At 32.9% G+C, this 14,474-nt stretch overlaps 1 protein-coding gene across 3 annotated transcripts in view; it reads right to left on the reverse strand.

Annotated features, from left to right (window-relative positions):
- Positions 1-14,474, reverse strand: part of SRGAP1 (SLIT-ROBO Rho GTPase activating protein 1) — a 309,032-nt gene that overhangs the window by 82,614 nt on the left and 211,944 nt on the right. For 2 of the 3 annotated variants that reach the window (XM_052001387.1, XM_052001388.1), the window contains exons 5-6: positions 13,065-13,247; positions 12,473-12,601 (exon numbers count right to left, since the gene is read on the reverse strand). In XM_052001387.1, the coding sequence (XP_051857347.1) occupies positions 12,473-12,601; positions 13,065-13,247 (312 nt within the window). Of the gene's footprint in view, positions 1-12,472; positions 12,623-13,064; positions 13,248-14,474 lie in introns of all 3 variants that reach the window. The other variant, XM_052001386.1, reaches the window with a different exon arrangement.

Here is a 14,474-nt window from a genome sequence, read left to right on the forward strand (position 1 = left end):
GTTGGTAAAGTGTTAGGAAAATTTGACCATATTTATAACAAATGAAATAAAATAATCTCAATACCTTCGGAAAAAAACTCCTGACAAAATGCAATATCCATGTTGAAAAAATATTAATAACTATGGGAATAAATCAATCATTTGTTAAATAGTATTGCTCTAGAAACCAAGAGTCAATATTACCTGTGATGGAGTAATACTTGAGGACTCCTCAATAAGATTTAGGGAAAACAACCACTATTAAGTTATATGGTTTTAGGAATGCTAGCTAAGACAAAAAACAGAAATTGAGGGAATAACACTACACAAAGAGAAAATAAAATTGTCACTTTTTTCAAATAATATGATGGCCTGCATAAAAAAGCCTAGAGACTCAACTAAAATTAATTGAAACAATTTCAGCAAAGTAATGCAAAATAAACACATATGAATCACACTCCTTTCTGTATATTACTAACAAAACAGCAGGAATACATAAAGAGGAATTATATTCAAAATAACTTCACAATGTATAAAACATCTTGACGTATGCCTACTAAGACATAGAGAAGAATTATATGAATACAACCACATAACATAAAGACAGCTTTAAATAATTGGAGAAATATTACTCAATTGTGGTTAGGCTGTAACAATATAATAAAAATGACAGTACCATGTAAATTAATTTACTTATTAGTACCACAGCAATCAAACTGACAGTTATTTTATAGAATGAGGCAAATACAAACCAATGGCCAAAAACACTAAGGAAATAATGAACAAAACTGGGAAGAAAAATCGAGCAGAACTAGATTTTGAACTAAAATAGTCAAAATTATTTGACACTAGTTAAAAAAAAACCACTAGGAAATTCGATCAATTCATTATGTACTTCAACAACAATACTATGTGATGATCAATTCTGATGGATGTAGCTCTCTTCAACAATGAGATGAACCAAACCAGTTCCATTTGTTCATTAATGAATAGAACCAGCTACACCCAGTGAAAGAACTCTGGGAAATGAGTGTGAACCACTACATAGCATTTCCAATCCTCCTATCTATGTTTGCTTGCATTTCTGATTTCCTTTACAGGTTAATTGTACATTTTTTCAAAGTCCAATTCTTCATGTGCAGCAAAATAACTATATGGACATGTATACATATATTGTATTTAACATATACTTTAACATATTTAACATGTATTGGTCTACCTGCCATCTGGGGAAGGAGGTAGGGGGAAGAAAGGGAAAAATTGGACCAAAAGGTTTTGCAATTTTCAATACATTAGCCAGACATATATCTTGTAAATAAAAAGCTATTAAAAAAAAAAAAGACACAAGGAAAAAAAAAAGAAAATTCGATCAACTGAACAGATTAGGTATACAAAGTCCAGAAGCAAATTAGCATAGCAACACTTGGTTTAATAAATACAAAGCTATCAATTACTGGTATAAGACCGCAATATACCACAAAAGTTGTGGGGGAAAAGCAGTCTAGCAGAAATTAGGTTTAGACTAACAGCTCATAAGATATACAATAAATAAATGACAAAGATGCAAAAGACTATATTATAAACAAATCAGAGGAGCAGTAAAGAAGGCAGCTTTCACCAACATAGTTGTTCTTAACCAAACAAGTAATAGAGAGGATTGCAGAAAATAAAATGTGTTTTTTTAATTGTAAAAATTGAAAATATTTTACACAAGCAAAATTAATGTAGTTAAAATTAGAAGTGAAAAGATAATTGGGAAAAATTCTTTGTAGCAAATTATTCTCAAAAAGATCGATTACCAAAGATATTTGAAAACTGATTCAAATATATGAGAACAAGATGGATTCTCCCATAGATAACTGGTCAAAGAAAATGAAGGCAGTTTTCAACAAAAGAAATGAAACTTTTCAAGAAAAAAAAGAAAATGCTTCAAAATACTAAAAAGAGAAATGCAATTTAAAACAACTGTGTTTCCACCTCACATGTATCAGATTAATTAACTAGAGCATCTGACTTCTCAATCATGATCCAATGAACCTTATTATTGGAAAAACCTAATCATCCTGCAAGACCCAATTCATCTTTGCATACCACTTCATCACCACATTCTGTCCCCTTAATTGAAGGATGAAGTCATGACCTCTCAAACCTTCATTAAGGAACTTAAAGGACCTTAGCTCAGAACATTTCCTCTTTTCTCATCTGATTACACTTCTCTAAGATGTTGCTGGTTTTTTGTTGTCCCCTCATCAGCTACCTTCTCTCCCCTGCCTTAGTCTGTCATCTTCTATGACTAGATTGTAAACTAACACTCACTCTCTCTGCCTCTGTCTCTCTTTCTTGCATTCTGTCTCCCTCCTCCTTCTTCTCCTCCTCTTCTCTTTTCTTTCTTTCTTTCTTTCTTTCTTTCTTTCTTTCTTTCTTTCTTTCTTTCTTTCTTTCTCTTTCTTTCTTTCTTTCTTTCTTTTCTTTCTTTCTTTCTTTCTTTCTTTCTTTCTTTCTTTCTTTCTTTCTTTCTTGACCCTCTTGTACAGTGATAACAACACTATGCAAAGAGATCGAAAGTGGAAGGAAAGAACACATCTAGATTCAAAAATTTGGTAGTACTTTCTATTATGAATTAATCAAGAAGGATACCTATCAATTAGAGATTAGCTGAACAAATTTTGGTTTATGAGATGGAATACAATTGTTCTGTAAGAAATAACAAAAGGAACATATGAGAGAAGTCGGAGAAGACATTTATGAACCCATTCAAAATGAAGTAGAAAAATTAGGAGGAAGTTTTTTAAAATAACTACTATATTTCAAAAGTAAAGCAGCTTTAAAGACTTTAACTCTGTCAATGCAATAACCAACTCCAGAAGACAGATGATGAAACAGATGTTCCACCTCTTAACAGAGAGGGAACAAATGCAAAGAGATTAAGAATGAAATGAAAATTTTCAGGCATGACCAATGTGTGTATTTTGTGTTGCTTAACTATTTGTAATAATGGAACGCTTTTACTGGGGGGGTAGAAGAAGAGGTGGTAAAGAGGTAGAAGGAAATTTGGGGTAATAGTGATACAAAAACAAGAAAGAAAAGGTGGTACATCTTAAACATCTTAAAGTGGTACAGAATAGAAAGGGAGAGACTGGAACTTTAAATGAAAAAATGAATGTTAAAAAAAAGAAAGAAAATATCTTCTACGCAGCATATTAATGACAGCTAGTTATGATCATAGAAGAAGTCAGCAAATTTGGGACATTATCTTTTCATAAAAGAAAACTATGTACCATCTTTAAGTGTCTGAGGCTAGATTTGAACTCAAGGAAACAAAAGATTTCAAGAATTAAGAGTGAGGAGGGAATAAATTCCATACATGGGTCACAGCCAAGGCAAAAGTAAGACAAGCACATGAGAGATGTAGTGCCATTTACGAGAGACAAAAAGATGGACATTTTGACTGGACCATGGAGTACATAAAGAAATATAATTTATAAAAATTTATAAAATTTATAAAAAAACTGGAAAAGTAGGTTGGGGCAGCTAGGTTGTGAAAAGTTTTAAAATCAAATGATCAATAGAGAGCCATAGAGTTTATTGAAGAAGGCAATGACATTGTCAAACCTATGCATTAAGACATTGCTTTTGGTATAAGGAAGAATTTCAAAGAAGAGAGAAGGTTGTGACTGAGACAGGGAGAAGGGTATAGGTGAAACTGACTGTAGCTTCAACTACAGTAGAGAAGAGTGGGTATATGACAGCAACTAATTAGATATACTGGATGAGGATGAGTGAGGAGTCAAGATTAATTTTGAGCTTATGAACCCCAATGAGAAGCATAAAGACAATGAATTGAAATAAACTATTATGAACCTGGTAAAAGACCCATCCTCTTTAGAACAAGGAATCTAAACCTAGATTTAAAAAATACATTGATAATTGTATTTTAATCTAATTGATTTTCTATATAATCTTATGAATCTTGCACATTTAAAAACAGAGAGAATGGGTCTACAGGTTTTACTAGTCTGCCAAAAAGTTCAAAAAAGGTTAAGAATTGTTACTTTACAGGAAACAAGGTTCCACAATTTTTGTCTTACTCATTTGGAAATTTTAAAAAACAGTAATGAGCCAGAAAGAAGGAAAAAGTGACAGAATCATTATACCTCAGCACTTTAGGTACTCTATTCATGGTCTCATTATAATTCTATTAATAAAGACTCGGTTCTAATTGGGAACTCACCATAATAATTGGATGGATCTCAACTGATAAATCATAATGAAATTCCTATAATGCAGGGAAAAAGTCAAATTCATTAAGAAAACTTCACTATAAGTTGTTTTTAAAACAGCCTCATTACAAGAGAGACATAAAGATTCAAAGATTGTACATAGTTCATTATTCAGAAATGACAAAATAAAGATGACCTGCAACAGAAGAAACTCCCTTTACATAAAAAGCTAATAAAACATATGACAAACATTTTTGCAAAAAAAATTAGTGGGCTGTGGGAGATTATTAAACTGTAATAATCCATGATATTAAGATTTATTCTCTAACACCTGAAACAATCTCCCCATTTCTATGTAGAATCATTAACATCCAGAAAGTTGCACATTGAAGATGACAAATATTTTGCTTTTACTATATAAATGGAACAGTTCAGTTGACTAAAAATGCTTCATAATTCAAGGCACTGAGATGTGAGTACCCACCACAAGACAGGAATCAAATGATATAGTTTCATAAAATCCTGTCCTCCTTAGCTTCCATTTATTGGAGACAATAAGATCTACACCTCAGGATTGTTGTGAGGACCAAATGAAATAATATTTGTAAATGCTTAGCACAGTGACTAGAATATTTATTTTATTTGTTATAGGATTTCATTTTTCCTGATACATGCAAAGATAGTTTTCAACATTTACCTTTGCAAAACCTTGTGTTCCAAATTTTTCTCCCTTTCTCTCTCGCTCTTCCCTCCCCAAGACAGCAAACAATCCGATATAGGTTAAACATATTCAATTGCCTAGAATATTTGTTGTTGAACCCCTTTTGGGGTTTTCTTGGCAGAGATACTACAGTGGTTTTCTTTTCCAGCTCATTTTACAGAGAGACTAAACCAAACAGGGTCAAGTGACTTGCCCAGAGTCATATAACTAATGAGTCCATATTTGAACTCAGGTCCTCCTGGCCCCAAGCACTCTGCCTAGTATATAGTAGGTGCTTAATAAATACCTGTTCTCTTTCCTTCCCTATTAAGATTAGGTGCAGGTATGGAATAGATTTGAAAGACATTTGAGATAGTAAAATGAATGTTCCTTTGTGTGTAACAATATTAATTTAATGTTTGTAGCAGCTCTTTTTGTGGTAGGAAAATGAGTAGATGCCTATCAATTGGGGAATAGCTGAACAAGCTGTGGAATATGAAGATAATGGAATATTATTGTTCTATAAAAGATGATGAACAAGCTAATTTTAGAAAGGGATGGAAAGACTGACACGAAATGATGTTGAGTGAAACAAGCAGAATCAGGAATACACACTAAGAAGAGCAAGAATGTGCGATGATCAACTATGAAAGATTTTAGTTCTTCTCAGCAGTTTAGTGATCTAAAGCAATCCCAATAGATTTTGGACAGAAAATGCCATCTACATTCAGAAAAAGAACTAAGGAGACTGAATGTAAATCAACACATGCTTCTTTTTTCTGTTTTTTTTCTCTCTCTTCCATGTTTTTCCCTTTTGCTCTGATTTTTCTCTCCCAACATGATTCATAAAACAATATGTGTTAAAAATAAATAAATAAAAATAAAACTAGATTACAACAACAACAACAACAACAACAATATTCATTTTAAAAAACCTTCGGGTTTGTAGGAATATAAATTTGATTCCAGCTTAGGAAGATCCTAGGATCCAGAGCTAGAAGGAACCTTAATCATCATTTCAAACAATCCCTTCATTTAACAGATGGAACAAAAAACAGAAGTAATTTTAGGGTGAGATACTCTGGACTACAAAAACAGGAGGCAGTGGATGATGAGTTTAGAAAACAGATCACAAATTCAGGAGATAAAATATAACAAAAACAGAGGAATTCAACTGTCTTTAAGTTTGCCAAAAGCAGACCAGTTGATACTCCTTGAGTCTAATGCTATTTTCATTCCTCAAAAGGTATGAGGTGAATTATTATTCTGGATGGACTCTGAGTAATAAAAGAGGAACATTAAATTGATGATCTTGTAAGCCAGTACTGACTGGCTAATTTGGTGAATGAGTTTCAGGACTGGAATTAAATCAAAGAAGCATAAACCTTCTAACAGTTGACTAAAGGAAGTTGCTTTAACCATAGAGTGCTTAGGCTGCTGGACCCTAATTTAGTTGGGTGGAGCTCCCCTGATTGTAGGCAGTGCTAGTGTAGGTAAGGAAGTGTAAGGATGTCACACCTAAGGGAGCAGAGTTAGAGACTGGATTTTGTACTTCTGGGCTGAGAACTTTTTGTATTTTGCCCCCCGGGTTTTGGAATACAATTAAACCTCAATAACAGTTATACAACTGTGTTTCCATGAATAGCTATGGAAAGTAAAGGTTTTTGGAGTTAATTCTAGAAAATTGAAGATAATAAATTTTAAAAAGGTATTTTAAATTTAATTTTGTACTATTTTTCTATGATCAGAAGACTAAATCCCACTATTAGTGATAACTCACTAAAGCTTGCACAAGACATTTTAGATGACTTGATATCCTTAGACAGTATACAGTTTCTATGCTATGCCACCAAGTCTTATATGAGTTGGCCCATTTGTGGATTGTTTTCATAGACACTACCCTGAAGTTCTTAATGAGTTTACTATCAAATTTTATCTTTAAATGTGTCCAAGAAAAAATACTTTTAAGTGGATAAAAAAGGAGGAGATTAGAAGGAAGGGTCTATTCAGAGAGGGACTAATCATAAGTAAAACAAACTCCATCATTGGAGAGTGGACAAAAGGGAGAATAAAAGGAAAGAAAGACTAAAAATTGGGATCAGGACTGGTTAATGAGAAGAAAAGAAGAACTGAAGAAAAGGAGCAAAATTATTGAGTACATTAAGGAACACCCTCTTCTCTACTTTCTTCTTTGTAAAGAGAGGGTGTGAATAAAGAGAGGAAACCTACAAGAAGAGAAATATACAACATTTTTCAACATGGTGGAGTATTTGGGGGCTTAGAGAGGAATATAGTGTTGCTGAAGAAAAAAAGGAAAGAGAAAAAAGAGGGTGTGTTTTTAATGCACAGAAGAGAAGTTCAGAAGGAAAAAATGGATGAGTGACAGCTTTGAAAGTAACATGTAAAAAAATGGAATTAAAAATGATTAATTGTGAAAAACTTAAGAACGCCAATCAATGCATTTATCAACCATAATTTCAGAGCAGCGATGAAAAAAGAATATTAGCCACTTTCTGAGAGAAGAAATAGGCTCAATATGCAGAATGAGACATGTTTTTGAATATGGCCAACATGAGGATTTGTTTTGCTTGACTATGATATTTGTTATAAAGATTGTGTTTTTTCTTTTGAATTGAAAGAAGGTGAAGAGGGAAAACAATTGCTTGTTAACTGAAAAATGTTAATTGAAATTAACATTGGATTTATTATGTAACGATAATTATCTATCTATTAAAGCTTTTTATGTTTCAAAATATATGTGTAAACAATTCTTCAACATTAGCCCATACAAAACTCTGTGTTCCAATCCTCCCCCCCCCAACACCTTTCCGCCACAGCCTCCCCTAGATGGTAAGTCATCCAATACATGTTAAACATGGGGAATGTTAATTCCAATATATGCATACATATTTATACAATTATTGTGCCACACAAGAAAAATCCAATCAAACCAGTTTAAAAAAAAGAGAGAGAAGGAAAATAAAATGCAAGCAAACCACAAAACAAAAAGAGTAAAAATGCTATGTTGTGAACCACACTCAGTCCCCACAGGCCTCTCTCTGGGTGTATTTGGCTCTCTTCATGACTGAACAATTGGAACTGGTTTGAATCTTCTCACTGTTGAAGAGAGCCACGTCCATCAGAATTGATCATCCTATAATCTTGTTGCCGTGTATACTATTTATTTATAATGTATAATATATTTAGTATGGATCCACAGCTTCACATACAAACCTCTTTTTCTGGTCTACTTTATATATAGAAATATTACTTTCCTTTACTACTAGTAAAATTTGTGTTTTTTGCTAAGTTTTTTTTTTTTTTTAAAGGATCATGGCTATTGAGCCTTTAAATAAAGAAATACTTGTCAGTTATGGAGTAGGAGTGGGTGAGGAGAATATGATAACTGAGGATTTCAGGGTTTTCATGTAAAAGAATGGTTTTGTTGTGGCCCAGACTTCCGAACAAAAAGGGTCACAAATTTTCTAGGGGCCAATATCAGTTTAATGTAGATAAATAGTCCCTTTTAATTGGAGTTGCCCAGAAGTGGAATGTCTCCCCTTCACTGGAGATCTTTCCTGCAGGGCTTTCCTATTCAGATCCAGGCCAGATCACACGGAGATCCAAGAAGACACAGCTGCTCCTGCCTTCTCACTAGGAACATAACAACTCTTGCTTAGGCCTGCTATGAGATCTTTTAGACACCTCCTAGTTCACAGTAATAGGGAGACCAGGCAGTTGAAGGTTATCCCTCCACAATTTCTTTTAAGACTCAACTCAAATTCTACCATTTACAGAAAGTTTTTTTCTCTTCTCTCTCCCTCACTCCTTATGCCTTTACTCTGAGATTCCTTCTTATCTACCAGATATGGATATACATACACATATATATGTAAAATAGGTATGTATAGCTATCTATAACTTGTAATATATAGAATTATTTGCATACTGTTCTTCATCTGAATGTGAGTTTTTGAGGGCAAAGATTTATTTTTGCTCATCTTTGTATTCCCAGAATAGTACAGCACCTGGAATATAGTAAGTACTTAATAATGTTTGTTAGGACCTCCAGGGCCAGTTTTAAACACTCTAATCACCTGGCTTCAAGATGGAAATTCATTGATACCCATTCCTCAATGGTTAGTTAACATGCTGCCATTTCTTGCTATTCTCCCCAGCTCAGAGATAGTGGAAGCCCTGATTGCCAAAGAATACCCTACTTTTGTACTTTACAACTCCAGCTGCTGCTCTCTCATTCATCATCCCTCTTATTCATCAGCCTTAACATCCTACTTCATATCTGTTTACCTTTCACTTGTACACTCTGGAATGTTTGCTCCATGATTAATAAACCTCCTTTAATTTACACCATTTTCTGCTCTTTCCATATTTTATCACTCGCTGAGACCTGGTTCTTAGATATTAATGCTGTCTACCTGATTAGAAGGAGCTACTTTTATTCTTAAGGGAAGGAGCTAGTTTTTATTCCCTTGTATCTTTAGTACTTGGCCACAACAAGTACTTGATAATTGCCTGCAGACTGAAGAACTCTAAAGTTTTATCCAGCTTTACAATTCCCAGATGTTTCTATCACCCAAATGAATATTTTTCTAAAAGTTTCACCAATGCTTAGAGTTTTGACCCCAAATACTTTCAGTTGGTCTTACTCCTGAAATTTTCTTTGGAATACTTCATAATAGGGATAGGACTAATCATATAACAACTACATTAAAACTTTACTTAATTAACAATTTAAGATTTATTGAAAATAAATTCTAACAAACACATAGCAACATAAAAAAAAAAAAAAGATATGGTCCCTTCAAGGGGAATCAACTTTGTGTATTTTCTTGTTCTGAGATATTATTTAGGGTTGTTGACTTTTTAAAAAAAATACCCAGGGAGCAATAAAGTCTATAACCCTTAATAAAATTCTCCCTATCTGACTATTGGTGTCCATAGACACTACTTCATGTATAATTCTTTGCTAATTTGCCCTATATAATGAGCTAATATGTATAGCAAAATGTCACTAATTAGAATTAATGATAGGTAAGTTCTATTTGAATCACTTAATGATCTGTATCATATAATATCTAAAAGGAATGTCTTTTATTACTTTAAAAGTATACACAAAAAATACAACCAAGTTAGCAAAGTATTATCTAAAGAAGGTCCCTAGGAACTCATTTTAGTGAATTTATGAGATTCAAAATTAGAATATTATTTGTTCATATGTAAATATATGTATGCATACATGCATATCTCTAAAATTCTGAAATATTTTAAATACTGCCATAAGTTTTGTTTAAAGAATAAATATAACCAATGTGATATCACCCTGAGCAGTGTCATCTTTTGATAGTATCATTAGTAAACTTCAATGTAATACTTGGAAATATTATTTGGTTAACACAATTTGGTTTGTTTATAATTACTTCAGTGGTATTAATTCATCTTCAGCCCCCGTAATATTGTTTCATCCAACATCATATTTTCATGGAACCAGTTGATGGCATAACATGAGGTATATTTGTATTAATTTGTACCTCTTCCTCAAAAAAAAAAAAAAAAAAAAAAAAAGGGGGCATGTTATCCAAAGGCTAGCCAGTTCTTGTTTGAATTCCAAATCTGTGGAAGGATGGCTTATTACATAGAATTTTGAATGACATCCATCTTGGTGATAACACTATGATTTATACTGGTGTGGAGAACTGTAATTGAGACATTAAAATGTGCTCAATGTTGAGTTATTTTTAAAAAATTCATAATAAGGAATAGGCATAAGGAAACTCCCTCTTATTAATACAGGTGAGTACCTTCTCTTCAACTGTAGTCCTAGGAAGTTTTCTAGTGATTTGTCTAGCGATACACAGCCAGTAAGTACAGGAAACAGCATGCAAATTCAAGTCTTTCAGACTCTGAGGCCATTTTTCTATCCACTAGCATACTATTTCTTTATTTTAATAAAGATGTCTGCACACAGACATCAGCAAATACTTTTAAAGGTGATGCTTCAGGAGAGTATTTAAAGTAAACTAAATATATGATAAAATTTTGTATTTTTCCCTTTAATCATTAAGTTAATTTATCCTAAACTTCATATCATATAAAAGATCAAGTTAGATTGTGTGTGTGTGTATATAAACACACACACACACACACACACACACATATATATATACACACATACATGCACATGTATGTATATAATTTTACTCTAAACTTTGACTTGCCTGATAGAGCAACATCCTCTTTAGTTTTGGAGGCAATTTTCCCAAGAAGCTTACCTTAAAAAGCATTTTAGTACATGGACTAGACTGTCATAAAAGATGATCAAAAAGGACAGAAAAGGCATTGGATTCATGAAATCTTAGTTTGAGTTCTGACTCTGCCATTTATCAAGATGTTTTTCATCTGTAAGGCTCAGCTTCCTCATCTGTAAAATGGAGGTAGTGGACTTGCTAATTTTTAGAGGCAACAAGGTGGCAGAGAAGACAAAATGATGGACCTGAACTCATAAAGATCAGAGTGCAAATCCTATTTCTAACACGTACTACCAGTATGACTCCTATGCAAGTCACTTAGCCTCTATACGTCTCAATTTGCTCATTTGAAAAATGAAGATAATAATAATGGGTACTTCTTAAAGTTGTTGTAAGGATCAACTTCTTTCAGTATGGAAGTATTCTGGCTAATCATAAAAATACTTCATTGGATGGTCTCACATTTAAATTGAAAGTGAAACATTGGATCAGCTTTACCTAATTTCATTTTTATAAGAAATTTAATTCATATACTTTACAGATTCTTTCATTAAAGCTCAAGTCATCTTCAACTAAATTCCAGAAAAAAAAATATTAAGCACCCTTTATATGCAAGACACTGAACCCTATGGTTCATATAGAACTATATGAAATAAAGTTTATATATATATATTTCTATATATAGAAATAAAGCAGAAACATCTGTTCTTCCCATAAAGAAACTCAAAGTTTAATATATCCTATACACATCAATTTCCTCATCTAGAAAATAAGAATAATAAGTGTCCAATTCCCAGGGTTGTTGTAGAGATAAAATGAAATAATATTTGTAAAACACTTTGGAAACTTTTAAAGTGCTATTGAAACATTATAATAATTATTATTGTTATTGTTGTCAAATTTCTTTCCAACTCCAAAATTCTATTTGAAACTTGATTTTCCAAGTAAGATCCTTCAAGCCCTAAATCCTGTATTTCAGCCCTTGTTCTTACCTACAATTGCCAAATCCCAAAACAGCCTTTTACTGCCAGTAAGTGAGTGAATAATCTTTTAAGGTATCATGATGGTAACGATCAGTTAAGCACTCTATTTCATTTTATAGGTTAATGGAGGGTTTTTGTTTCAATTATTTCATTTCTTCAATCAAAAAAATGCAATAATCAAAGCTCTTCCTATGCTACTCTTCAAAGATTTCTGCCTTCCTTTCTTGTACAACCAGAAACTCACAACAGATAGATTAATAGAAATAAAAATAAAATGGGCAACTGAAATTTTGTTTTAAAAATTAGAGATATGCAAATACTTACATCGATTAAATCTGAGAGGTCATGGATATAATACTTGAACACGGAGGCATTTGTTGCTTCTAAGGTTAGGAGATACTCATTTCGTGCTTTGATGGATTTTAATTTATTTTCTGAATACTTTGCCTGTCGCTGTGAATGAAGATATAGGAACTGAAGATGAAAAAGAAAAACATAACTTTTTTTTTTAAAACAGAAAAATCTCTAGAAATTTGTATTAACTTAAACTGTATATCTAATATGTACAAATGCCTCAAAATGTTTAGAGAAAAGAACATTTCAAATTTGATTTATTACAAGCCCACATTACCTCAACAACTGGGAATAACAACTACACATCTGGCCTATGTGTAATGAAAGCCTCTTAATTAATTTTCAGGTTCTCTACATCTTGAATGAAATACTTTGTATTCAATACAAAATGATGTCCACCTGCTATTACATGATTTTTATGTTTCTAAAACAATTATCATTCTCTTGAGAGTAAAGACACTTTCAAAATAAAGTCCAAACGTGTTCATCTTAGTTCCTGCATTAAAGCCTTTCTGACTCATAGATTTTCTACTGGAGCAGTTCTGAATTTTTTGTGACTTACCTTCTCTTTCATTTTCTCAATCTTCTTCACAGAACTCCTCCTCTGATGTCTCTCTTCTAGTCGGATGTGAAAAACTGGGTCCCCGGACCGCCCAATTTGCTTTTCTTCCTGTTTTTCTGCTTCTTTTAATTTGCTCTCTGCACTGATACTTTCTGCATGATACATGTGATATGTTTTCATGACCTGTGGGGAAAAGGAAGCCAGAGAATGATGATAAAATGACTGTGATTTAAATTAGCAAGAATACTTATTAACAATTAAAAAAAATCACTATTTTGGAGTTATCATATTTGTTAAGATGGTTAAAGATCTTATTTTCAGATAATATTGAAGGAAGTTAGCCTATATTGATTCTAAAGAAACAAATAAAAAAATGAATGAATGAATGACCAGAAAAAACTCCTGAATTATTCTTGGGTCCTGTAATTTGATCCATGTACTGTAAGAAAATCTTTCTACTTTTTATGACATACTGGATAGAATGCTAGGCTTGGAGTAAGGAACACCTGAGTTCAAATACAGGTTCAGACACTTTTTAGCTGTGTGACCTGAGTTAGTCACTTACTCTCTGTCTGCCTCCATTTCCTCAGGTATAAAATGAAGATAATAATAAAGGCACCTACATCCCAGTGGTGGTGTGAGGATCAAATGAGATAACATTTGTCAAGTGCTTAGTACTGTGTCTGGCAGACAGTAGGTACTAGATAAGTATTAAATATTATAATTGTTATTAATGTAACTCAGCAACTCTTTTGTAACTTCAGATCAAGAGTTGGAATACCTTTTAAAGGTGTTCTAGTCCAATTCTCAATTTAGAGATGAAAGACTCAGCTGAGACTTAGGGAGATTGAGTCACAAAAGTGTAAGTGGAAAAGGTTGAATTTGGACTCAAGTCCATTACTTTAAACTCAAAGACTTTCCCACTGTACTACATTGGTTACTCAAGTGAAATTGGAATAACAGAGGCTTATTATTATATGCAATTGTTTATGATTCCAAGGATGGCTCAATATTATCCATATCATACTCCTGAACAGTGGGTATAACTTAAATCTCCATCCAAGGACCTCTTGACACGTTCTTTCAGTGATATCATTTTCTTCCACAGGCTTAATTATTATCTCTATGCCAGTGACTCATAGATCTCTTTATCTAGGTCCACATTCTCCCCTAAGCTTCAATCCCCCATCACCAATTGCTTATTGGACATTTAGAACTGGATGTTCTGGAGATATTGTGAACTCAACACACTAAAATAAAACACACTATCTTTCCCCACACTCTCCTAGAGTGGTTTTTTATTGTTATTCACAGTCCCTGCCTGGAATGTGTAGGTGCTTGCTTACTCCTTTCTTAATTGACTGCTTGAAATGTAGTTGGCTATTTTGAATTATAGACAGTAGCAAGAGC

Source organism: Antechinus flavipes, chromosome 5 (genome assembly GCF_016432865.1).
Source record: "Antechinus flavipes isolate AdamAnt ecotype Samford, QLD, Australia chromosome 5, AdamAnt_v2, whole genome shotgun sequence".
Lineage (NCBI taxonomy): Eukaryota > Metazoa > Chordata > Mammalia > Dasyuromorphia > Dasyuridae > Antechinus > Antechinus flavipes.